This window comes from Cebidichthys violaceus, unplaced genomic scaffold (assembly GCF_023349555.1).
Source record: "Cebidichthys violaceus isolate CVI_PGR_0920_01 unplaced genomic scaffold, fCebVio1.0.p SCAF_581, whole genome shotgun sequence".
Lineage (NCBI taxonomy): Eukaryota > Metazoa > Chordata > Actinopteri > Perciformes > Stichaeidae > Cebidichthys > Cebidichthys violaceus.
Window position 1 is genome coordinate 1 of NW_027176796.1, and position 25,683 is coordinate 25,683.

A 25,683-nucleotide genomic window follows, 5' to 3' on the forward strand; every position below is an offset into this window, starting at 1 on the left:
CCTTAATATCAAAGGGGGTCAGATAGCTTGTGTTAGGTGTTATGTAAACTGTTTCAACTGTATGAAGCCATAGCTTGTTGTTGGTGAGGGTATTTCTCTCTGTTGGTAAGAGTCTATTTGTGATGGTTGTTACTCTTGGCATGCAATTTTTAACCTTTTTTTTTTATTATTGGCATCCAAGTTTCTCTATGTTACCAAAAAGAAATATGTAGGATATGTTTAAGGCAGATATGCTGGTAGTAATAACAAGCACTCGAAAAAGGACACAACATTTTAAGCAACTAGCCAAATCACAGTGAACAGTAAGCGCAAACAACCACAACGACAAATGCAAAACAACAGGAAGGGGAACAGTGGACCCAAGTGGGCCTCAAACACAAACTGAAAGAAACGTCATGTTTGCTTTGAACCTCAAAGTGTAGCCCTTCAGATATCACAGTCACAACCTGATTATTGACAGCTTTATAGAGGTAACAGATATTGCTGGGCTGTCGTATTATATTGGGGAGTGTTTGAAACTGTTGCTCTGTCTCTGTACATGAGTAATGATGAGAAAGTGAGATCTTGAAGGCACTGAGTTTATTCCCCGAATGAAGAGTAACTGCATTTAGCGTTGAGGGGTTGAACCGTGATTCTCTGGCTCGTGCTCACCGAGCTAACAGCTAAACTACGCCTACCTGTAAGAGATGACGGGCATTCAGCCACTCTCTGGAACGGGTATCGAAAGAGTAGTTTGTTCCCTCGGCTGCCAGAGCTAACCAGTATGACGCTAATAGGGCTGGTTTTATCGCCGGCTTTGTACACGCTGTTCTGGGACTGAGTGTACATGGATTTCCGTTCATCTGGTAACCCGGCTAATGGGTTGAACATCATGTTAGCATTCTAGCTAACTTGACGTTAGCTGCGACACAGTAAAGTCGGTGGGCAGCTGACCTACGACCAGTGGCCGTTAGCTTGTAGCAGGCGTATTAACGTATGCCAGGCACGAACACCGACCGTGAACACATCACAGTCTAACTAGAAATAACGTGGAGGCCTGACTGAAGTCCTACCGCTCATCCACATCGCACTGCTGCGATTGTTTTGTGTCACCTTGAAAAGTGTTCGGCTAAAACAGAAACTGCTTTAGGATCCCCCCTCATTCAACAATGGCCAGTGCTTTCCTCCATCCATCTTGTGGTCTTAATAACTTCGTGTTTAATGGTGGAAGATCATATACAACATTACTACAATAGTAAAGTGTGTTGCATAGCAAGTGTTGCCTACATAAAATAAATACGGTCCTACAAAGCGCCATGTAGGCTACAAATAGGCCTAAAGCAAAATACCCTGTGTCAAAACATGCAGTAATATGATTTAAAGATATGATTATAACAATAGATCCCAGATTGTTATTGTTGTTAACAAAGACCCTTCATGATTAAGGTTTCTGATACATATTTTCCATGTTGTATCATATCCGCTAGATGGCGCTTTTGGCTGCTTTTAAGAGACTCTATGCTGCAGAACGTCTGTCTGTCCTTCGCATATCTCGACAACCGTCCATCCGATCTTCTTCACGCTTGGCGGCTGTATTGCTGCGACCCAAGTTAGTGCCGCCCCCTTGTCGAGAGTGAAATTGTTTGAATGAGCGTTTTTTTCAGCATAAATTGTTCTTTATTACATCTATGTTTGACTGGTTTTGGCTCTTTTTAGGCCGAACGCTCTGTTTTCTGGTCTGGTCGTCCCCCACCTTTGACCTATTATTATTATTATTATTATTATCTTATTATAAGTAGTATTAGCATTATTAGTATTAGTATTTAGTATTATTAGTATTATTAATAGTAGTAACTCAACACATTAGGATATATATTTTTTTTTCTTTAGGATTTTTTTCTAACATTTTTTTATTTAATATTAACACTTCTAATGACAGCTGTGTTCCGAAATCTCACCGTTCAGCCAATCACATGCCTGCACCCTTCCTACAGGCGCAATGCTTATTCCACATATACGCTATCAGTGCAGGGATTCGTTTAGAACTTAAGCTACTCATTAAACCGTATACTTGCAAATTACGTTATGGCGATATCAGCAATATTTTGATGAATAAATAAAAAATAAAGGACATGTTTTTAACTGTTTCATTTAGTAAGATGATAGGTTCATAAAGATAGGACAGCAAACGGCGGCGCTGATAGTGTGGTGTGGTGAGGGAGCTGTCCGAGGTGCTGCATGACCGGGAAGAGTTGGCCACCTGACTGACAGATCCGGGCCTGAAAGCGGCGCGAGGCGAAGGAACTGCCCGAGGGACTTCTGCGGTCCACTCAATAAATACACCTGTTTGTGTCTGTATACACTCTGTATTGTTTCAGTTCTTCTTGTTGCCCGGTCTTGACTACATCTCCATGCCTATATGATGTTTGTTTTGTGTCCAGATGTGAACATCATTTACAGCGTGATAGAAGCGATAAGAATCAAATCCAGGGCCAGTGGACTCAGTTATGCAAAAGGTCTTTAACACAGTGTATAAAAGAACAAAGGTAACCTACTCATTCTAAAATAGCATTAATGTACGTCACTCAAATGTAGAAGACGGCAAATCTGGAGATATACGTTAAAACACTTATTTTAGTCTATAAATATACAATTCATTATATTTGTTGGTTATATTTTGTATTGTTCATCTCAATCCGCAAAGTAAGTAACTAAAGGTATAAAATAAATGTAGTGGTGTAAAAAGTACATTTGCCCATGTAGTGTACTTGAGTAAATGTACTTCGTTACTTTCTACTGTTCATAATCACTACACTTACCTGACGTTATTGTGGCATATTTATCACTGGTCCTTTCATAATCATATATCAACATCAAAAGTGAGCTAAGATGGAAAAAAATGGATTTGAGGATGACGCTGTATATAACCATAACGACAGGTAATACGAAGATACATGTTATCTAGTATTTATTTATATTTTACTAATAAAAGCATGAAGGCTACATTGAGCTCGGAGAAGCATCTATCAGTTGGGATTTTCCAAACATGATTTTACATTGACTGTTAATGTTCAATGTCGAGCAGACTGTCCTCATCATCAGCAGATTATTGCGTCAAGTCATGCAGCGATCAGAGCTTCCTGACGTGCAGCGCCGTCCACTGGATGAGTTGCTTCCTCACGTGAACGCCACATGCATATAATAAGTAAACATTTTAAAAACACACATTTTCTTGATTTGTATTATCTATTATTTATTACAAACAGATTAATTGAACACAGTGACCTTAAACGCCTCATATTAGACTTTAACTTACTGTATAACATAAACACTATAGAAATAATGTCAAATAGAAAGCTGATGTTATTTAAGATAAATCACAATACTGTAGCCTATGTTATAGATTACAGTAGAGAAAAAGAGTAGTACACGTATTTAGTTAAATTGGTCATTTTACGCCTAATTGGTTTATAGTGCCATCTTCTTTTGACAGCAACATAGACATGCCTACATTTCTGATCGGGCAGACACGTTGCTTGATGTAATTACAGAGTACAGCCAGCAAGATTTATTTCTTCCGCTTCGGACACAATCTAAGCATTGCAGATTAGCCCTTTGGCAAAACCGTAATACTCGGCCAACCCACTTACGCACTCCATCCCATGATTGGATCGGATTCCAATCGCATATTATTGGGAGGAGTGAAACGGTCTTTAATACGTTGCCTCATGTACTGACCCTCACAGTAGTGGAACAAATCTACAGCAGACAAAATGGTCGAATGGACAGACTTCGAGCGCGCCACCATCCAGGACATCTTCTCCCAGATGGACTATGAGGTCGTGGGTCCTTTCCTTCACATACATGTGTAAAAAGAAGTTAGTTTACAACGCCGCTGCAATCATGGGAAATCCAAATGTTGCAAAACACGGAACAATTATCCTCCACGGTCTGGAGCGGGCTGTGAAGAACATGGACAACATGAAGGAAACCTACGCCGAGCTGAGCGTGCTGCACTCAGAGAAACTGCACGTGGACCCCGACAACTTCAAGGTAAAGTTGTGGAACTAATGAGAAAACTATTCATGTTCAACCGTTCAACAATTATTTAAATTGCTGCTCAAATGGGTAAAGACTTCACTGGTGAAGTCCAGGCAGCTTTCCAGAAGTTCCTGGCCGTGGTGGTGTCCTCCCTGGGAAGACAGTACCATTAGAGAGCTGCAGCACCTTCACATGCTGATCATGAAGAACTCTGTTGTTTGATATGTGGCGTATAAAGGCGTAAATAAATAAAACAATAAGCATTTTAAAAGTTTGACGTCTTTTCTCTTAATGTATATTATGAAAGCTTTGTTCCCGATATATCGATATGGTCAGTGGTCAAGTCATCATGTTAGATGACCACTTAAAAAGTTTTACATTATGATGTATTATAATAATCACAATGTATTTGTTTGTATTATTACAATTCACTTTATAATAATAATATGGTGTATTATTATTATTAGATTATTAAAAGATTTCTCTTGAAAATATAGTGGAGTAAAAAAGAGGATAAATAGAAAATATTCTAGTAAAGCAGAAAAACCAGAAGTACTGTGGGGCATTATATATTATTAAGAGTTATAAGAGCTAAATATATATGGCATATTACTCATATTTCTCTCTCTCTCTCTCTCTCTCTCTCTCTCTCTTTCTCTCTCTCTCTCTCTCTCTCTCTCTCTCTCTCTCTCTCTCTGTGTTTATATGTGTGTGTGTGTGTGTGTGTGTGTGTGTGTGTGTGTGTGTTTGTGTGTGTGCTGTAATAGAGATACAGTTTTTTTTAAACTCTTGTTCTTCAGTTTTATGTGAGAAAAATACTTTAAATACTTTTGTATAAATCCTGTCAAATTCAAATATGTTTTGTCCGTGTTTCATAAACAGCTATAATGCCTCTTCAGATGTGTGAAAAACGTCTGCTATGTTTTGTCTATAGCATTATAGGTCATAATAATTTGATTCCAGTATCACTCCCACTGAACTGACGCTTTGCGTACTGTCGACCTGACTTGAACCCCTTTTAATCTGTAGACAACCTGCTCGAGAGAAAGTCACTTCATCACACAAACAGTTTCATTGCATTAGATCTTTATTAATATTCTGACTGACAGAGAGTATCCTATCCGAGACCATGCTACTGTCCGTCAGCGGCTCCTGTTTACAGTTTATCTGTACTTCTCAGAGAGGGCACGAGCCAGACCAGCCAGGAACTTGTCCATGGCCACGTGGACCTCAGGGGTGAAGTCTTTGGGGAACATGATGGACATGACCACGAGGATGTTGTGAGAGAGAATCTGTGAAAAGAGCATAATGGAATTTAAAACATCATCAATCATTAAACCTACTGAGTGAATAACATACAAAAGGCTCCCAGAACCACAAGATGCGGTCTTTTCAATCAGAACTCGACACGAAAGCCAAAGAACAACAAACTATCATCTTCCCCTTCCTCCTCTTCCTCCTCTTCCTCCTCCGCTCTATCATCTACACTGACATGTGAATCACCATCTATGACGTCTACCTTGAAGTTGGCAGGGTCCACTCGCAGAGTGAAGGCATGCAGCTCACTGAGGTTCAGGAGACCGGCGTTCAGGTCGTCGATTTTGGCCACAGCATCTGCAACTCCACCCATCACGTTCTTTCCGTGTTTCTTCACAGGCTCAGATCCGGGGCTCAAGTCCTTCCAGTGGGAGAAGTAGGTCTTGGTCTGCGGGTACACCGTCAGCATCCTGAGTAACACATGAGAGTGAGTGAATAAACTGGTAGCAATAAGCAGAATAGATTTTTTTTTTTAAAACAAACAGGTATTTTAGGAGCATGCTCGTGCAGTTTGAGGTTGTATTTACCTGGACAGAGCATCACTGCCGATTTCCCCAGCCTTGCCAGACGCTTTAGCCCAGAAGGCTTTGACTGTTTCCTTGTCCTGAGCGGTGAGACTCATCTTCCTTGACGCTTGTTTGGTTGAATGCCGATCCGCCCAAACGTTGGCTATTTTATACATGAAACAGCGCATGGGCACACCCGGACCACCTCCAAGATCGGCTGATTTGGACAGCTTCCAAGTGATGCGTTTCCGCTTGCATGAGATAAACTTCTCATGAAGACTGGTTTGAAACACTAGAAAACATGGACACTATACGTTATTTCCACCTATTCTGAAATGGTGTATTATAGTTCTGACTACTGGAGTCTTTAGACATTAAATTGCATGAATTGGTTATGACTGGGAAGCTGAGACTCTTGTGGTTTCAATAAGCACAAGTGTATTCATGTGTGATGACGTTAGTCCCCATTATAGTAATAACAATTTCACATAGTGAGACCATTTGTTGGCACTTCACCTTAAATGACCCGTTTTGACCCAACACCGTTTTACGGCCGTTCATGAGTCACGAAATTAAATCTATTGGTTTCGTGTACAAAAACACAAACTGTCCGGTTTTTCGTTTGTGCAACACAATCTGTGTAACAAATGGTATCAACCCCAAAAATAGATGAAACTTATGAGACATAGTGAGAATAGGAATGGAGGTATATTCATTATAATGTTCTAAACCATTTCACAATGCATTTTAATAAATACATTACATTGGTTTGTAATAATGATTTATGACTTGGACAAGTTGACACAGTGATGAGATGCATCTCAAACTAATATTCAGGTTCCCTTTCAGATGATTTAAGGCATCTCCTGTTGACCTGTTATCACCCCCTGAACACCCCCTGTCCCCCACCCTAAAAGAAATGAGTAGAGGGGTTAAACTGCTATCTTAATGTTGCTTAATGTAACACACCCAGCAATATCTATTTCCTCTGCTTTGGCACAATCTATGCATTGCAGATTACCTCTTTCTTTATAAATTTTGCAAAACCGTAATACTCGGCCAACCCACTTCTCCATTCGATCCAATGATTGGACAGGATTATGATCGCACATTTGGGGGACAGGTTAAAGGGTTCTTTAAAAAGGGTCTCGTATACTGACCCACACAGTAGTGGAACAAATCTACAGCAGACAAAATGGTCGAATGGACAGACTTCGAGCGCGCCACCATCCAGGACATCTTCTCCAAGATGGACTATGAGGTCGTGGGTCCTGCAGTTCTCAGCAGGTGAGACATTGTTTCTGTCTTTCTATGTTTTCCTTCACATGAATGTTTAACAAATCCAGTATTTTAATTGTGGATGTTTTTCCGTGTTTCCTCAGGTGTCTGATCGTCTACCCCTGGACTCAGAGGTATTTCGGTAACTTTGGAAACCTCTACAACGCCGCTGCAATCATGGGAAATCCAAATGTTGCAAAACACGGAACAATTATCCTCCACGGTCTGGACCGGGGTGTGAAGAACATGGACAACATGAAAGCAACCTACGCCGAGCTGAGCGTGCTGCACTCAGATAAACTGCACGTGGACCCCGACAACTTCAGGGTAAAGTTGTGGAACTGATGAGAAAACTATTCATGTTCAACAATGACTGAAAAGAAGAGCAACCTGTCATGTCCTTGATGTTTCTGATGCTTGTTGTGTTGCAGCTCATCTCAGACTGCCTGACCATTGTGGTTGCTGCTCAAATGGGTAAAGCCTTCACTGGTGAAGTCCAGGCAGCTTTCCAGAAGTTCCTGGCCGTGGTGGTGTCCTCCCTGGGAAGACAGTACCATTAGAGAGCTGCAGCACCTTCACATGCTGATCATGAAGAACTCTGTTGTTTGACATGTCTCAAAGGCGTAAATAAATAAAACAATACGCTTTTCAGCAACTTCTGTCTGTCAGTCTTTATGGTCAAATCAGGGCGATGTAAAACTGATAGCCTTTTTTCACAATTTTACATATGCTATTTAAAACCATTCAAAGTTTCAATATGTATATAGAAGTAAGATAAGTTAAAGTCCTGCATCAAAATGTTTGAATTAGGAAAGGTACGTCAGCATTATCAGCATCATGCTCGAGTAGAAGAAGGAAAAGTACTCAAGTACATCAAGCAGAATGACCGCTTTCAAAGAGTTAAATTATGATGCATTACATAGTGTACTATTATAACAGATATGGAGTAGGTGTTAATTATTAATAATATGTTCTCTGTGGGGTAGAAAAAGAGGCTAAAATTAAAATATTCAAGTAAAGCCGATAAACTATAAGCATTTTCACTATATATGTATTGGTCTGCGAGTATAACACCAGCATTGCTAATAATACATGCGAGTGAATATGCGTGTGAGTAATAAATGGAAAAAATACATTTATAAAAATGAACAAGCATTTTAGAAGCAGCTCGTGCAGTTTGGGGTCATATCTCAGCTGATGTCACTTTAGCGTCCTTGTCTTTAGCACTGAATATATTGATGATTGAGTGACGATTCAACGCAAACGTTTGGATTATTATGCAATAACCGGGCATGGGCACACCCGGGCCCCATCCAAGATAGGCCGCATAACATTTGGACAGCTACCAAATGATATGCTGCAGCTTGCATGAGACACAGTATACTTCTTACGCACACTCACAATGTATAGTGCATATACTTTAATTATCCAAAACGACATATTCCAGTGACACAGCCACTGACAAAGTAGTCTGTACTGACACTGAAACGCACAGAAAGACAAATTCAAATTCAAAACGTATATGAATTGCCCATAACGCCCCTGTGTTCGATCTTAATACATTTGTGCAAAGCTTTGAGAGCTTATTCACATGACCTGCAGAGCTAGCACCACCCTGAAGTGGCATCTTTCAAAACTACTTTCAATTTGGACCAAAAAACAAAATGATTTTGATCTAACCGTTCTTGTGATTGTGGCTTGGATTTTAGAGTTTCTTGTCCTCAGTAATAACAGACATTTTACTTACTGCACATCACCAAAATATGATATAAGCCAGTACAAGTAAAAAAAATAACTCGGTATAAATCAAAATGCTGATTTACAGAGCAGATCGGACAAAAACACTGGCGAATGAACCGTTAAATCTACGCGGTGTAAACACTCCCAGAAGTAATACTGAGCCTGTAGACACTGACATGTAAAGGCTCTGCAATAAATGAACAGAACGTGTTTTGGTTATGCTGATAACGTGACGACTAAGGTCATTCGCGGTGAAGACTGCAGTTACACGTGCTTATCTACACAACACTGGGTCCTTTAGAGGGAGGGTCGGCTCAGAGCAGCTCAGCTGATACAGGCAGCAGCAGTAACATTCATCGGTGTGGTTGAAGCTGCAGCTTCATGTCTATCTCATTCAATCCTGCTTATATGGCTGTTTAATATGCAGGAAACATTTTACAATAAGGGACACTACAATGCGAGCAGTTAGCTATACAGTGGAACATTTGAATGAGTACCTCCCAATTTAAGTTTACAGCGTTGATTATTATGTGGTGACATGTTATGTCTACGTACTGCCTTAAGACTGTGTTGGGTCACAGGTCATTCAGGGTCAAATGCCCAAAAATGGTCTCAGTATTATTATTATGGGAACTAACATAATCACACATGGATACACTTGAGTTTATTGAAACCAGAGTCTCAGCTTTCCATTCATACCAGATTTATGCAAATATGATGTTTAATAAGGAGCCCATATGCAGAACTATTCTATTAAGGAGTTGGTAAATAAAAAGTCTTTCTTCTTCATCTTTAGATGACAATGACTCAACATTACACATGTAAGAGATTATTCACACTGCGAAAGGGTTTTTATGATCGACTTCAGCAGTGATGGTTTTCTTGTTCGAGACTTTGTCATATTCAATCACATATGCAAAAACACTTAAAGCGCGTGGCGGAAACTCTAATTTATCCAACAGAAGTCCACTTGACTCCAGTAACCCAGCCAACCGTGGCACAAATCTTGAAAATGTAAGACATTTGTTTGGGACTATATAATAAGGCAGAGTTCAGACACACAGGTTAACCCAGGAAAAAAACCACTTAAGTACACTTTATTTAAGTATACTTAGTGTACTTCCACGAGCACATAATTCATGTAAAAGTGTGCCATCTTTGCTGTATTAAAATGTACCTTTTTATACTAATGCTTTAGTTTTAAAAGAGTATTTTTTACTCAAAGAATATTTCCATCCACTTTCACTTAATACATAATCAATATGGAGTATATTTATAATGCAATAAATTAGTTCATTGGAATGTGTAATGACTTTCAAATTCACCTGAAATATAATTCAAATACAATTAAAATTGAAACAAAGTCAAAAAGAAAAAAACAATGAAGAACATTATTGCTGCACTCATTTATTGGCTTGAAAACAAAAACGATCTCCGCTCACTAAGAGCGCTTAAGCATCGTGTGCGAATTGATTTCCGTCAACCCTGAAAACCAATATCACGTGACTATACACGTGCACTATGGGCATGCGGGGTCCTGTGTAAACAGAGTGGTTGCTTGGTTACAGAAAATAAAAACATAATTATAGTACTCTTGATACTTAAGATCATCCTCTAAAATCTTCCTCTATAAACTCAAACAGGAACATTTTGTGGAACGTTTTAGAAGTTTTATTTTTTAAACTTACAACGCTGCAGGTCTAGATCTCTCTCTCTCTCTCTCTCTCTCTCTCTGTCTGTCTGTCTGTCTGTCTGTCTGTCTCTCTTTCTCTCTCTCTCTCTCTCTCTCTCTCTGTCTCTCTCTCTCTCTTTCTCTCTCTCTCTCTCTCTCTCTCTCTCTCTCTCTCTCTCTCTCTCTCTCTCTCTCTCTCTCTCTCTCTCTCTCTCTCTCTCTCTCTCTCTCTCTCTCTCTCTGTCTGTCTGTCTGTCTGTCTGTCTGTCTGTCTGTCTGTCTGTCTGTCTCTCTCTCTCTCTCTCTCTCTCTCTCTCTCTCTCTCTCTCTCTCTCTCTCTCAAAATGAACACTTACGATCAAAGTTCACCAGATTATGGGTCAGTACATTCGGTCAACAGTCTCTCACTCGGTTCCTCTCGGTTTCGCTGTTGTCTGCTCTTACACTCGGTGCTCTGCTGGTGGCTGACGTCCCCGTCGCAGTTGAGAGTAATTAGTGCTTTTGTTCCTCCACAGTTTCTGTGTAGACTTCACAGCAGTGGTGCAGAACACGTCGTGGCTGCTGAGACACAATCAAGTCGCAAACGCGGGCGTCTACGTCCGTTTTCGGTTGTCTAAAACTCTGGCCTAGAGTGGACCAGTGGACATGGTCTGAGGCCGGAACTACGTCATGACGATCCTGGTGATTCTGAAATGTCTGTGGTAGTCACAAAGCCTGGTCGTTCTAAACAAGGATGTAAAACGGGTCCAGGTGTCAATAACTAATTGAGACGCAAAAGTGCATCCGGTTAGATCCGATCTGAAGGCTACTTGTAGGTAGAAGACCTCGTTTGTTTTTTTTTCATGTGTTTGTAAATATATATATCTATGTGGAAATGTGCTTTTTTTTTTTTCGTTGAACAATTGCACATGCACATTTTCACAAAGTGTCAATAAGAAACAGCGAAATACATTCAAACTATACCAGAGGGGCAACAGCAGAGGATAAGACAGATAGACAGAAAGAAAAGCATGACAAATACAAATAGAAAAACGTAAATAAATAATGTAAAGAAAGAGAAAAAGGGGACACTAAGGCACACATTCTGATTGTTTAATTGTATTATTTGTAAATATATCACAGGCAATGGATGTTTTTATGGCCTTTTTGTTGGTACAGCAATAGCTTTTATACAGAGTTCAAACTGAATAAAAAATGAATTTCATAATTACCACATTAAGTATCTGCAATGCTTTTTTAAAAGTACACTGAAACAATGAACTTAGATTAAAGTCCACTTTTTGTAAATTACTTTTCAATGAAGTGAAATCACAGTACAATTTTATAAAATATACAAATAGTGTATTACAAAGGCTTGAAAAGAAGTATACTTTCTATAAGCAAAATATTACTGTAAGTACTCGCAATTTAGTGATTTAAAAAAAAAATAAACTTACATACAATTTACAATACATACATTGAATTACCACTTTTAAGTATTGCAGAATTAGTATATCTATTTCTAGTAGATTAAAGTTGAACTTTACATATATTCTGAATTTTAAATGTACATGTTAAATATACTTTACCTTAAGCACAAAAAGAATACTACATGTATAATTCAAATACACTTAAGTTTACTACATTTGAACCTGGGACAGAATGCTGACATATACCAACATTTATATATATTGAGCCCAATGGAACGTCAATGAGCGCGTCCTTGGCCTTAATTGTGTTGGAGCGCCACCAAGTGGATTACAAATGTCTATTTCCTGTCAACTATTATTGTGGCCTGTAGTCATTATTATGCAGATTATGAGTATAAATTTAAGATATACAAAAAGCAGCTCCCAGGTATCTAAATGACTATGAGCATGAGGCGCTGCAGTGCTGGTTTTATTAGATGCAGTAGAAGTTGCGGAGCGTTTTCATTGATATTGGTCTGAAATCTGGAAGGTTCTTTGATTCATCTTGTAATTTAAAGGTGAACTCGTCGTTGTTCTTTTTCGCTGAACTGTTATTCTAAACAGAGGTTTCTAAATAAAGGGAAATGAACGTCTAATTGAAAGTCGATCAGATAAAGGATGTGCTGATAGTTTGACTGGACGTGTCCTCATAGTGTTAAGAGGTAAAGACGACGTTCGGTTTAACTGCTTAGTAATGCATCGCTTGTTATTTCAGCTTATGTCTCTGTTAAATGTATGGATTTCACACCGTAAAGCCAAACTGTGCTGATTACGTCATTTGATTTGATAAGTTACATTATGGACACATTATTCAGCAGAGTTAGGTTTAAGTTACAGGCATGGTTATCACATTGGCCTGGGGTCATGTTTTTCTATGCAGGTAACAACTCTATGAATAACAACAATGATAACAACCTAGAATGAAATGACAGGGATCTGTCCATGTTCCTCCCTGAATGTACCACTAGAGGGCAGCTTCAGCCAATGGCTGAACGTGTTTAATCATCCAGTTCACTCTTGTTCTTCTGGAGTAGAACTAGTCTCTCGAGCTACTGTGTTTTTCTCACAAACTGTCAGCAGCCAAACCTTCTGTTAGCTGGTTTCAGCAGCATCATCGTGGTCCATGTTTGATTATTTTATTAGGAAAATGAAAGAAATCTTTAGTCTCTTACCTTTTACTGCTTCTGAGCTTGGGTAACATTAACAATAATAATAGGAATAACGATATAATAGTAACAACACAATAATAATCATCATAATCACAATACAATGTGTTGTTTTTTACAGGGTCTTTAAAGGGACCCAACGCTTTACATGAGGCACAGCTGAAGGGTGTTGAATCCAGACTTTAATGGAGCTGAATTTAACATTCTAAACATTAAGAGAGAAAACAACTATCGTCTATACAAATATAGTGAAGTAATGAGCAGATAGCTCTCCCTCTGTGTGTGTGTGTGTGTGTGTGTGTGTGTGTGTGTGTGTGTGTGTGTGTGTGTTGTTATCCGAGCTTCTCCCTGCATTGTTGACATAGCCGGTCCGGCGGTGCATGCTTTTAGTGCGTGTGTGTTCATTATCCATCAGTACTACATTTGTATCTGACAAGATTTGCCACATTTCACTATTTAGATAGTAGTCTATGATGACAAAAGTCAAAAATCAATATGAAGAAAAATTCAGAATATCTGCTGTCTCAGCGCTCATATCGTGACTAAAGTGTTTCAAAGACAGTTGTGATCATAGCAGCTGGAGAACTAAAAGTCCATATCTGACTGGTATTTGACTGATGCGCCTTCTGCTGGAAATTTGAAATTGATTTGGAAGACGAGGGCTCTAGTCCACACATTTGAGTCGTATTGCTTGTTGATGGTTAAACCCACCTTGTAACAGGTTCCATATGCGTGCACTCTCATTTCAAACTGCACCGTTCAGAAATACATAATAATTGTATGGTGATATTAGACAAACAAAGATAACTGAACCAAACCACAACCAATAAACCCGTTTATATTTCTGTGTGGAACATTCCAGTTGTCATTCTACTGTTATCAATGTTGCAAATCCGTAACACGGCCGGCCCACCGCCCGTCCAATCACGTGCTTCTGGGAGGGGAGCAGGGAGGCTTTAAAAGTTGCATCTGTTGTCTGAGGATCTACTGAGCAGCACAGGACAATCTAGAGCCGCACAATGGTTCAATGGACAGACTTCGAGCGCGCCACCATCCAGGACATCTTCTCCAAGTTGGACTATGGGATCGTGGGTCCTGCAGCTCTTTCCAGGTGAGTCTAAACTCTGCATTAACAAGGTGCGCTTGAGACGAAATCCTCGACTATATAATAGGATCAGGATTTCATTCTGTCATTGTGCGCAGTGTGTTTCAGACAATCACTAATGTTCATGTTCTTATGACTTGATCTCCTCATCTAACTCTGTAACATTCATGTTGTTTCTTCAGGTGTCTGATCGTCTACCCCTGGACTCAGAGGTATTTCGGTAACTTTGGAAACCTCTACAACGCCGCTGCAATCATGGGAAATCCGCTGGTTGCAAAACACGGAACGACCATCGTCAACGGTCTGGAGCGGGCTGTGAAGAACATGGACAACATCAAGGAAACCTACGCCGAGCTGAGCGTGCTGCACTCAGAGAAACTGCACGTGGACCCCGACAACTTCAAGGTAAAGTTGTGGAACTGATAAAGGCTGATAATCTTGTTCAACAATGACTGAAAAGAAGAGCAACCTGTCATGTCCTTGATGTTTCTGATGCTTGTTGTGTTGCAGCTCATCTCAGACTGCCTGACCATTGTGGTTGCTGCTCAAATGGGTAAAGACTTCACTGGTGAAGTCCAGGCAGCTTTCCAGAAGTTCCTGGCCGTGGTGGTGTCCTCCCTGGGAAGACAGTACCATTAGAGAGCTGCAGCACCTTCACATGCTGATCATGAAGAACTCTGTTTCTTCTGTCTCCAAAGCAAATAAAACAATAAGAAAATCCACCAAGTTGTTTCTCCATGATTAACACAAATAGATGTAAACATGAATAACAGTGTTTGACATAAAAACACATGAAGACTGACCTTCAGTGTAAATGGTGAACCAAAGCGTTGATGAAATGTAGTTAGAGTGAATGAATGACCTAAAAGAAGATGAAAGAAAGACGATTAAAATCAGAAGAAGATGAAACACTGTGTAGGATTAAAATACATGAACAAAACACTGTTGTGATGTTGCTGTTATTGTAGTAAAACTATATTGTAAACACATGCAGGGTGCCTTTATTTCAATAAATAGCTCCACAGAATATATTGTTTCCATTAAATGCTCATGAAAAGTAGAAATTAAAGGGAACATTTGACAAAGTGTCAGGTTTACTGTATCTAAAGTCATTTGTTCTCTTTCTTGTGGACTTCTGCTTTATGAACACAAATAATCAAATGTCAAAGGTTTTATAAAACAACAATAACAAAATAATAATGATAATAATAATAATAATAATAATAATAATAATAATAATAATAATAATAATAATAATTCCTTGAGTCATGAATCAGTTGTTGGACTTTTGAACAACATCACATAAAGAGTTAATCTATTTTAATATTCTGATGAAATACATTGTTTTCACCAAAATATTGTTTTTGTTTTAAGGACATAATTTGAAATTTTGTACTTTCTGTTGTTTTCTAAAAAATCTTTGAATTATGAAAATATACCAACTGATTCAAATGTCTCAATAAGTGTAACATTATAAGTAGGGCTGCAACTAACGCTTGTTTTCATGGATTACTCTGCTGATTCTTTTGTAAATGAATCAATGAATCGTTTGGTCTGTAAAGTGTCAGGATCAAAAGGCTCTGAAGTGACGTCTCCACATGTTTTAAATTATTTTACATATAAAACTGAGAAAGAGAGTTAAGTTCATCATTTGAGTGAATCCGGAGAGATCGACACTTTCAGGTTTTTGTCGAAACCATAAAGATTGATGATCAATTATCAAATTTTAATTGTTCTGTAAATTCACTGCACAATTAATCGACTAATTATTTCGGCTCTAATGTTAAGCTGAGTGTAAAATGTGACCTGCTTGATTATCTAAAGTCTGCTTTGTGCTGTAGATTGGACTTGTCACCTTCTCTATGACACAAACCATCTCAAAGAAACCAGAAAACAACACTTGCTTTGCTTTTTGCATGAATGCATTTATTGACCATTATGCACTGTGAGCTCATGCTGCAGTCTCCGTCATCTTCTCCTGCTGTTTATCGGTACTTCTCAGCCAGGGCCAGAGCCAGAGCAGCCAGGAACTTGTCCAGAGACACGTGGACCTCAGGGGTGAAGTCCTCGGGGAACATGATGGCCAAGACCACCAGGATGTTGTGAGAGAGAATCTGTGAGAAGAAAGCAATCACACAGACGTTACATATATATGGAGGTTTGTAGCTCCACACGCACCGATCACACATGGAGCATTATGTGCAGGACAACAACAGATGGACCTGTTGCAGGTCTGGAACCCCCTCAACCATCTACGTTTGAGGAACACTTCATATCACACGTGTCTGTATGACTTTGTCTCTGCACCTTGAAGTTGGCAGGGTCCACACGCAGAGTGAAGGCATGCAGCTCACTGAGGCTCACTAGACCTCCTTTCAGGTCGTCAATTTTGGCCACAGCATCTCCAACTCCAGCCATCACAGTTATTCCATGCTTCCTCGCAGAGGGAGAGGAGGGGCTCTGGTCCTTCCAGTGGGAGAAGTAAGTCTTGGTCTGCGGGTACACCGTCAGCATCCTGGGTAACAACAACAATACAAAGTGGGTGATGCGTTTATGAATGAAGCCTTAAATGTTGGAGCAGGTTACATCACTCAGCTCGTGTTCATAGCTACCTGGCCACAGCATCGGTGCCGATTTCTCCCCCCTTTCCAGACACTTTAGCCCAGAAGGCTTTGACTACCTCCTTGTCCTTAGCAGAGAGAGTGGTCATCTTGGCAGTTGAATGAGTGCTGCTGAATGCTGTGATGAGCCCAAACTCAAGAGCTTTTTATGCTTGAAACAGAGCATGGCCACACCCACAACCTCCTCTAAGATATGCTGCACAAGGCGGTCCACGTGATGCTGCAGCCCCCATGAGATAAACAGAAAGTATCTCGTCATTGTGGCTCTCCAAGTTCTTTGAATTTGACACAATCTTTTCAAATCATCAGCATTCTTGTGTGTATGCTTTAGAAGTATTCTGATATTTTACTTAAGTATAAGTACATAAGTATTAGCATCGAAACAAGTACCAAAAGCAAAAGTAGCAGGAAAATGCCCCATTTCAGATTCATGATTATGACATCACTGTGTTATAATCACTGATGTGATAAAGTGTCCATCATTGGTAAAGGTGGGGCTGATTCTCATGACTTTATAATGATGGGTAGCTTGATCTATTGTGTCATAATTGATTAGTCTAGTTCTATTTTCTTCATTAATAATATACAGTAATTGATATTAGATGGTTTAAAGATTTCCTTTTGAAATATAGTGAACCATAGTGTGGTAGAAAACATGCTCAATGAAATGTATTCATTAAAGAATTTACACATTAATGATGGAAATAAATCAATAAAGACGCTTTCACATGGAACCCTTTGACAGCTGACCCAGGAACCCCCTTGATGTGACGTTGATGGCGGATGAAGAAAATAAAACCACATAATGTTTGACGGAAGTGATTCAGGGGATCGTTCAACATGATGCGGTTCCATTTAAAGATCGCTGTCCAAGGTGCTGAAGCTGAGACCTCCAAGGGTTTTGCACACTGATGGTCAGCTGGTATTGAGCCGCTGTCCCTCTCTGGGTCACACACTGACATTGTTTTCTTTGATCTCGCTCATTTACAGTGTGTGCATTTATCAGGCTGTGACTCTCTGCCAAGTTCCAACAATTTGTGATCTCTTGAATTTTCGTCCGTGTGACCAAAGGATACAGACAAAAGAAGGAGAACAAGCCTCATGAAGATGTAAACAGTCTTCCTCTTATTGTGTCTTAAAGCACTGGCTGTCATTTTAATATAAATCATCGTGGGTCTGAGCTCTTTGCATATTAGCATCGTTAAATGGTCTCTGTGCTGCGGAGACTTTACAGCCAGACTATCACTATTTCCTCTGTCTCAGAGATAAGTCATAGGCGGAGAAGATACGCCCTTCTATTATCATTGATTCAAATCTACAACACAGAACTTGGTCGGCCCACCGCCCGTCCAATCACGTGCTTCTGGGAGGGGAGCAGGGAGGCTTTAAAAGTTGCATCTGTTGTCTGAGGATCTACTGAGCAGCACAGGACAATCTAGAGCCGCACAATGGTTCAATGGACAGACTTCGAGCGCGCCACCATCCAGGACATCTTCTCCAAGTTGGACTATGGGATCGTGGGTCCTGCAGCTCTTTCCAGGTGAGTCTAAACTCTGCATTAACAAGGTGCGCTTGAGACAAAATCCTCGACTATATAATAGGATCAGGAGTTCATTCTGTCATTGTGCACAGTGTGTTTCAGACAATCACTAATGTTCATGTTCTTATGACTTGATCTCCTCATCTAACTCTGTAACATTCATGTTGTTTCTTCAGGTGTCTGATCGTCTACCCCTGGACTCAGAGGTATTTCGGTAACTTTGGAAACCTCTACAACGCCGCTGCAATCATGGGAAATCCACTGGTTGCAAAACACGGAACGACCATCGTCAACGGTCTGGAGCGGGCTGTGAAGAACATGGACAACATCAAGGAAACCTACGCCGAGCTGAGCGTGCTGCACTCAGAGAAACTGCACGTGGACCCCGACAACTTCAAGGTAAAGTTGTGGAACTGATAAAGGCTGATAATCTTGTTCAACAATGACTGAAAAGAAGAGCAACCTGTCATGTCCTTGATGTTTCTGATGCTTGTTGTGTTGCAGCTCATCTCAGACTGCCTGACCATTGTGGTTGCTGCTCAAATGGGTAAAGACTTCACTGGTGAAGTCCAGGCAGCTTTCCAGAAGTTCCTGGCCGTGGTGGTGTCCTCCCTGGGAAGACAGTACCATTAGAGAGCTGCAGCACCTTCACATGCTGATCATGAAGAACTCTGTTTCTTCTGTCTCCAAAGCAAATAAAACAATAAGAAAATCCATCAAGTTGTTTCTCCATGATTAACACAAATAGATGTAAACATAAATAACAGTGTTTGACATAAAAACACATGAAGACTGACCTTCAGTGTAAATGGTGAACCAAAGCGTTGATGAAATGTAGTTAGAGTGAATGAATGACCTAAAAGAAGATGAAAGAAAGACGATTAAAAACAGAAGAAGATGAAACACTGTGTAGGATTAAAATACATGAACAACACACTGTTGTGATGTTGCTGTTATTGTAGTAAAACTATATTGTAAACACATGCAGGGTGCCTTTATTTCAATAAATAGCTTCACAGAATATATTGTTTCCATTAAATGCTCATGAAAAGTAGAAATTAAAGGGAATGTTTGACAAAGTGTCAGGTTTACTGTATCTAAAGTCATTTGTTCTCTTTCTTGTGGACTTCTGCTTTATGAACACAAATAATCAAATGTCAAAGGTTTTATAAAACAACAATAACAAAATAATAATGATAATAATAATAATAATGATAATAATAACACTAATTCCTTGAGTCATGGCTCAGTTGTTAGATGGATTTTTGAACAACATCACATAAAGAGTTAATCTATTTGAATATTCTGATGAAATACATTGTTTTCACCAAAATTATGTTTTTGTTTTAAGGACATAATTGAAGTTTTGTACTTTCTGTTGTTTTCTAAAAAATCTTTGAATTATGAAAATATACCAACTGATTCAAATGTCTCAATAAGTGTAACATTATAAGTAGGGCTGCAACTAACGCTTGTTTTCATGGATTACTCTGCTGATTCTTTTGTAAATGAATCAATGAATCGTTTGGTCTGTAAAGTGTCAGGATCAAAAGGCTCTGAAGTGACGTCTCCACATGTTTTAAATTATTTTACATATAAAACTGAGAAAGAGAGTTAAGTTCATCATTTGAGTGAATCCGGAGAGATCGACAGTTTCAGGTTTTTGTCGAAACCATAAAGATTGATGATCAATTATCAAATTTTAATTGTTCTGTAAATTCATTGCACAATTAATCGACTAATTATTTCGGCTCTAATGTTAAGCTGAGTGTAAAATGTGACCTGCTTGATTATCTAAAGTCTGCTTTGTGCTGTAGATTGGACTTGTCACCTTCTCTATGACACAAACCATCTCAAAGAAACCAGAAAACAACACTTGCTTTGCTTTTTGCATGAATGCATTTATTGACCATTATGCACTGTGAGCTCATGCTGCAGTCTCCGTCATCTTCTCCTGCTGTTTATCGGTACTTCTCAGCCAGGGCCAGAGCCAGAGCAGCCAGGAACTTGTCCAGAGACACGTGGACCTCAGGGGTGAAGTCCTCGGGGAACATGATGGCCAAGACCACCAGGATGTTGTGAGAGAGAATCTGTGAGAAGAAAGCAATCACACAGACGTTACATATATATGGAGGTTTGTAGCTCCACACGCACCGATCACACATGGAGCATTATGTGCAGGACAACAACAGATGGACCTGTTGCAGGTCTGGAACCCCCTCAACCATCTACGTTTGAGGAACACTTCATATCACACGTGTCTGTATGACTTTGTCTCTGCACCTTGAAGTTGGCAGGGTCCACACGCAGAGTGAAGGCATGCAGCTCACTGAGGCTCACTAGACCTCCTTTCAGGTCGTCGATTTTGGCCACAGCATCTCCAACTCCAGCCATCACAGTTATTCCGTGCTTCCTCGCAGAGGGAGAGGAGGGGCTCTGGTCCTTCCAGTGGGAGAAGTAAGTCTTGGTCTGCGGGTACACCGTCAGCATCCTGGGTAACAACAACAATACAAAGTGGGTGATGCGTTTATGAATGAAGCCTTAAATGTTGGAGCAGGTTACATCACTCAGCTCGTGTTCATAGCTACCTGGCCACAGCATCGGTGCCGATTTCTCCCCCCTTTCCAGACACTTTAGCCCAGAAGGCTTTGACTACCTCCTTGTCCTTAGCAGAGAGAGTGGTCATCTTGGCAGTTGAATGAGTGCTGCTGAATGCTGTGATGAGCCCAAACTCAAGAGCTTTTTATGCTTGAAACAGAGCATGGCCACACCCACAACCTCCTCTAAGATATGCTGCACAAGGCGGTCCACGTGATGCTGCAGCCCCCATGAGATAAACAGAAAGTATCTCGTCATTGTGGCTCTCCAAGTTCTTTGAATTTGACACAATCTTTTCAAATCATCAGCATTCTTGTGTGTATGCTTTAGAAGTATTCTGATATTTTACTTAAGTATAAGTACATAAGTATTAGCATCGAAACAAGTACCTAAAGCAAAAGTAGCAGGAAAATGCCCCATTTCAGATTCATGATTATGACATCACTGTGTTATAATCACTGATGTGATAAAGTGTCCATCATTGGTAAAGGTGGGGCTGATTCTCATGACTTTATAATGATGGGTAGCTTGATCTATTGTGTCATAATTGATTAGTCTAGTTCTATTTTCTTCATTAATAATATACAGTAATTGATATTAGATGGTTTAAAGATTTCCTTTTGAAATATAGTGAACCATAGTGTGGTAGAAAACATGCTCAATGAAATGTATTCATTAAAGAATTTACACATTAATGATGGAAATAAATCAATAAAGACGCTTTCACATGGAACCCTTTGACAGCTGACCCAGGAACCCCCTTGATGTGACGTTGATGGCGGATGAAGAAAATAAAACCACATAATGTTTGACGGAAGTGATTCAGGGGATCGTTCAACATGATGCGGTTCCATTTAAAGATCGCTGTCCAAGGTGCTGAAGCTGAGACCTCCAAGGGTTTTGCACACTGATGGTCAGCTGGTATTGAGCCGCTGTCCCTCTCTGGGTCACACACTGACATTGTTTTCTTTGATCTCGCTCATTTACAGTGTGTGCATTTATCAGGCTGTGACTCTCTGCCAAGTTCCAACAATTTGTGATCTCTTGAATTTTCGTCCGTGTGACCAAAGGATACAGACAAAAGAAGGAGAACAAGCCTCATGAAGATGTAAACAGTCTTCCTCTTATTGTGTCTTAAAGCACTGGCTGTCATTTTAATATAAATCATCGTGGGTCTGAGCTCTTTGCATATTAGCATCGTTAAATGGTCTCTGTGCTGCGGAGACTTTACAGCCAGACTATCACTATTTCCTCTGTCTCAGAGATAAGTCATAGGCGGAGAAGATACGCCCTTCTATTATCATTGATTCAAATCTACAACACAGAACTTGGCCGGCCCACCGCCCGTCCAATCACGTGCTTCTGGGAGGGGAGCAGGGAGGCTTTAAAAGTTGCATCTGTTGTCTGAGGATCTACTGAGCAGCACAGGACAATCTAGAGCCGCACAATGGTTCAATGGACAGACTTCGAGCGCGCCACCATCCAGGACATCTTCTCCAAGTTGGACTATGGGATCGTGGGTCCTGCAGCTCTTTCCAGGTGAGTCTAAACTCTGCATTAACAAGGTGCGCTTGAGACAAAATCCTCGACTATATAATAGGATCAGGAGTTCATTCTGTCATTGTGCACAGTGTGTTTCAGACAATCACTAATGTTCATGTTCTTATGACTTGATCTCCTCATCTAACTCTGTAACATTCATGTTGTTTCTTCAGGTGTCTGATCGTCTACCCCTGGACTCAGAGGTATTTCGGTAACTTTGGAAACCTCTACAACGCCGCTGCAATCATGGGAAATCCACTGGTTGCAAAACACGGAACGACCATCGTCAACGGTCTGGAGCGGGCTGTGAAGAACATGGACAACATCAAGGAAACCTACGCCGAGCTGAGCGTGCTGCACTCAGAGAAACTGCACGTGGACCCCGACAACTTCAAGGTAAAGTTGTGGAACTGATAAAGGCTGATAATCTTGTTCAACAATGACTGAAAAGAAGAGCAACCTGTCATGTCCTTGATGTTTCTGATGCTTGTTGTGTTGCAGCTCATCTCAGACTGCCTGACCATTGTGGTTGCTGCTCAAATGGGTAAAGACTTCACTGGTGAAGTCCAGGCAGCTTTCCAGAAGTTCCTGGCCGTGGTGGTGTCCTCCCTGGGAAGACAGTACCATTAGAGAGCTGCAGCACCTTCACATGCTGATCATGAAGAACTCTGTTTCTTCTGTCTCCAAAGCAAATAAAACAATAAGAAAATCCATCAAGTTGTTTCTCCATGATTAACACAAATAGATGTAAACATAAATAACAGTGTTTGACATAAAAACACATGAAGACTGACCTTCAGTGTAAATGGTGAACCAAAGCGTTGATGAAATGTAGTTAGAGTGAATGAATGACCTAAAAGAAGATGAAAGAAAGACGATTCAAAACAGAAGAAGATGAAACACTGTGTAGGATTAAAATACATGAACAACACACTGTTGTGATGTTGCTGTTATTGTAGTAAAACTATATTGTAAACACATGCAGGGTGCCTTTATTTCAATAAATAGCTTCACAGAATATATTGTTTCCATTAAATGCTCATGAAAAGTAGAAATTAAAGGGAATGTTTGACAAAGTGTCAGGTTTACTGTATCTAAAGTCATTTGTTCTCTTTCTTGTGGACTTCTGCTTTATGAACACAAATAATCAAATGTCAAAGGTTTTATAAAACAACAATAACAAAATAATAATGATAATAATAATAATAATGATAATAATAACACTAATTCCTTGAGTCATGGCTCAGTTGTTAGATGGATTTTTGAACAACATCACATAAAGAGTTAATCTATTTGAATATTCTGATGAAATACATTGTTTTCACCAAAATTATGTTTTTGTTTTAAGGACATAATTGAAGTTTTGTACTTTCTGTTGTTTTCTAAAAAATCTTTGAATTATGAAAATATACCAACTGATTCAAATGTCTCAATAAGTGTAACATTATAAGTAGGGCTGCAACTAACGCTTGTTTTCATGGATTACTCTGCTGATTCTTTTGTAAATGAATCAATGAATCGTTTGGTCTGTAAAGTGTCAGGATCAAAAGGCTCTGAAGTGACGTCTCCACATGTTTTAAATTATTTTACATATAAAACTGAGAAAGAGAGTTAAGTTCATCATTTGAGTGAATCCGGAGAGATCGACACTTTCAGGTTTTTGTCGAAACCATAAAGATTGATGATCAATTATCAAATTTTAATTGTTCTGTAAATTCACTGCACAATTAATCGACTAATTATTTCGGCTCTAATGTTAAGCTGAGTGTAAAATGTGACCTGCTTGATTATCTAAAGTCTGCTTTGTGCTGTAGATTGGACTTGTCACCTTCTCTATGACACAAACCATCTCAAAGAAACCAGAAAACAACACTTGCTTTGCTTTTTGCATGAATGCATTTATTGACCATTATGCACTGTGAGCTCATGCTGCAGTCTCCGTCATCTTCTCCTGCTGTTTATCGGTACTTCTCAGCCAGGGCCAGAGCCAGAGCAGCCAGGAACTTGTCCAGAGACACGTGGACCTCAGGGGTGAAGTCCTCGGGGAACATGATGGCCAAGACCACCAGGATGTTGTGAGAGAGAATCTGTGAGAAGAAAGCAATCACACAGACGTTACATATATATGGAGGTTTGTAGCTCCACACGCACCGATCACACATGGAGCATTATGTGCAGGACAACAACAGATGGACCTGTTGCAGGTCTGGAACCCCCTCAACCATCTACGTTTGAGGAACACTTCATATCACACGTGTCTGTATGACTTTGTCTCTGCACCTTGAAGTTGGCAGGGTCCACACGCAGAGTGAAGGCATGCAGCTCACTGAGGCTCACTAGACCTCCTTTCAGGTCGTCAATTTTGGCCACAGCATCTCCAACTCCAGCCATCACAGTTATTCCATGCTTCCTCGCAGAGGGAGAGGAGGGGCTCTGGTCCTTCCAGTGGGAGAAGTAAGTCTTGGTCTGCGGGTACACCGTCAGCATCCTGGGTAACAACAACAATACAAAGTGGGTGATGCGTTTATGAATGAAGCCTTAAATGTTGGAGCAGGTTACATCACTCAGCTCGTGTTCATAGCTACCTGGCCACAGCATCGGTGCCGATTTCTCCCCCCTTTCCAGACACTTTAGCCCAGAAGGCTTTGACTACCTCCTTGTCCTTAGCAGAGAGAGTGGTCATCTTGGCAGTTGAATGAGTGCTGCTGAATGCTGTGATGAGCCCAAACTCAAGAGCTTTTTATGCTTGAAACAGAGCATGGCCACACCCACAACCTCCTCTAAGATATGCTGCACAAGGCGGTCCACGTGATGCTGCAGCCCCCATGAGATAAACAGAAAGTATCTCGTCATTGTGGCTCTCCAAGTTCTTTGAATTTGACACAATCTTTTCAAATCATCAGCATTCTTGTGTGTATGCTTTAGAAGTATTCTGATATTTTACTTAAGTATAAGTACATAAGTATTAGCATCGAAACAAGTACCAAAAGCAAAAGTAGCAGGAAAATGCCCCATTTCAGATTCATGATTATGACATCACTGTGTTATAATCACTGATGTGATAAAGTGTCCATCATTGGTAAAGGTGGGGCTGATTCTCATGACTTTATAATGATGGGTAGCTTGATCT

General features: G+C 40.1%; 8 protein-coding genes and 1 pseudogene across 8 annotated transcripts; 5 read left to right on the forward strand and 4 right to left on the reverse strand.

The window, feature by feature from the left end:
* Positions 1-3,723: 3,723 nt before the first annotated feature.
* Positions 3,724-4,255, forward strand: LOC137888879 (hemoglobin subunit beta-2-like; annotated as a pseudogene).
* Positions 4,256-5,089: 834 nt separating this feature from the next.
* LOC137888881 (hemoglobin subunit alpha-1) lies at positions 5,090-5,983 on the reverse strand. The gene is made up of 3 exons (XM_068732389.1): positions 5,865-5,983; positions 5,540-5,747; positions 5,090-5,312 (listed from the first exon to the last, which is right to left on the reverse strand). The coding sequence occupies exons 1-3, from the start codon at positions 5,957-5,959 to the stop codon at positions 5,184-5,186; spliced, it is 432 nt and encodes a 143-aa protein (XP_068588490.1). The 5' UTR covers positions 5,960-5,983; the 3' UTR covers positions 5,090-5,183.
* A 1,016-nt stretch (positions 5,984-6,999) lies between these two features.
* On the forward strand, positions 7,000-7,776 carry LOC137888880 (hemoglobin subunit beta-2). The gene is made up of 3 exons (XM_068732388.1): positions 7,000-7,130; positions 7,226-7,448; positions 7,553-7,776. The coding sequence occupies exons 1-3, from the start codon at positions 7,039-7,041 to the stop codon at positions 7,679-7,681; spliced, it is 444 nt and encodes a 147-aa protein (XP_068588489.1). The 5' UTR covers positions 7,000-7,038; the 3' UTR covers positions 7,682-7,776.
* Positions 7,777-14,152: 6,376 nt separating this feature from the next.
* Positions 14,153-14,954, forward strand: LOC137888873 (hemoglobin subunit beta-2-like). The gene is made up of 3 exons (XM_068732381.1): positions 14,153-14,258; positions 14,435-14,657; positions 14,763-14,954. The coding sequence occupies exons 1-3, from the start codon at positions 14,167-14,169 to the stop codon at positions 14,889-14,891; spliced, it is 444 nt and encodes a 147-aa protein (XP_068588482.1). The 5' UTR covers positions 14,153-14,166; the 3' UTR covers positions 14,892-14,954.
* A 1,247-nt stretch (positions 14,955-16,201) lies between these two features.
* LOC137888876 (hemoglobin embryonic subunit alpha-like) lies at positions 16,202-16,962 on the reverse strand. Its single transcript, XM_068732384.1, has 3 exons — positions 16,865-16,962; positions 16,560-16,767; positions 16,202-16,366 (listed from the first exon to the last, which is right to left on the reverse strand). Exons 1-3 carry the CDS (start codon positions 16,960-16,962, stop codon positions 16,238-16,240), a joined length of 435 nt encoding a protein of 144 aa, XP_068588485.1. The 3' UTR covers positions 16,202-16,237.
* Positions 16,963-18,300: 1,338 nt separating this feature from the next.
* LOC137888874 (hemoglobin subunit beta-2-like) lies at positions 18,301-19,109 on the forward strand. The gene is made up of 3 exons (XM_068732382.1): positions 18,301-18,413; positions 18,590-18,812; positions 18,918-19,109. The coding sequence occupies exons 1-3, from the start codon at positions 18,322-18,324 to the stop codon at positions 19,044-19,046; spliced, it is 444 nt and encodes a 147-aa protein (XP_068588483.1). The 5' UTR covers positions 18,301-18,321; the 3' UTR covers positions 19,047-19,109.
* Positions 19,110-20,338: 1,229 nt separating this feature from the next.
* LOC137888877 (hemoglobin embryonic subunit alpha-like) lies at positions 20,339-21,110 on the reverse strand. Its single transcript, XM_068732385.1, has 3 exons — positions 21,002-21,110; positions 20,697-20,904; positions 20,339-20,503 (listed from the first exon to the last, which is right to left on the reverse strand). Exons 1-3 carry the CDS (start codon positions 21,097-21,099, stop codon positions 20,375-20,377), a joined length of 435 nt encoding a protein of 144 aa, XP_068588486.1. The 5' UTR covers positions 21,100-21,110; the 3' UTR covers positions 20,339-20,374.
* Positions 21,111-22,437: 1,327 nt separating this feature from the next.
* Positions 22,438-23,246, forward strand: LOC137888875 (hemoglobin subunit beta-2-like). The gene is made up of 3 exons (XM_068732383.1): positions 22,438-22,550; positions 22,727-22,949; positions 23,055-23,246. Exons 1-3 carry the CDS (start codon positions 22,459-22,461, stop codon positions 23,181-23,183), a joined length of 444 nt encoding a protein of 147 aa, XP_068588484.1. The 5' UTR covers positions 22,438-22,458; the 3' UTR covers positions 23,184-23,246.
* Positions 23,247-24,475: 1,229 nt separating this feature from the next.
* On the reverse strand, positions 24,476-25,236 carry LOC137888878 (hemoglobin embryonic subunit alpha-like). The gene is made up of 3 exons (XM_068732386.1): positions 25,139-25,236; positions 24,834-25,041; positions 24,476-24,640 (listed from the first exon to the last, which is right to left on the reverse strand). The coding sequence occupies exons 1-3, from the start codon at positions 25,234-25,236 to the stop codon at positions 24,512-24,514; spliced, it is 435 nt and encodes a 144-aa protein (XP_068588487.1). The 3' UTR covers positions 24,476-24,511.
* Between the last annotated feature and the right edge of the window lie 447 nt (positions 25,237-25,683).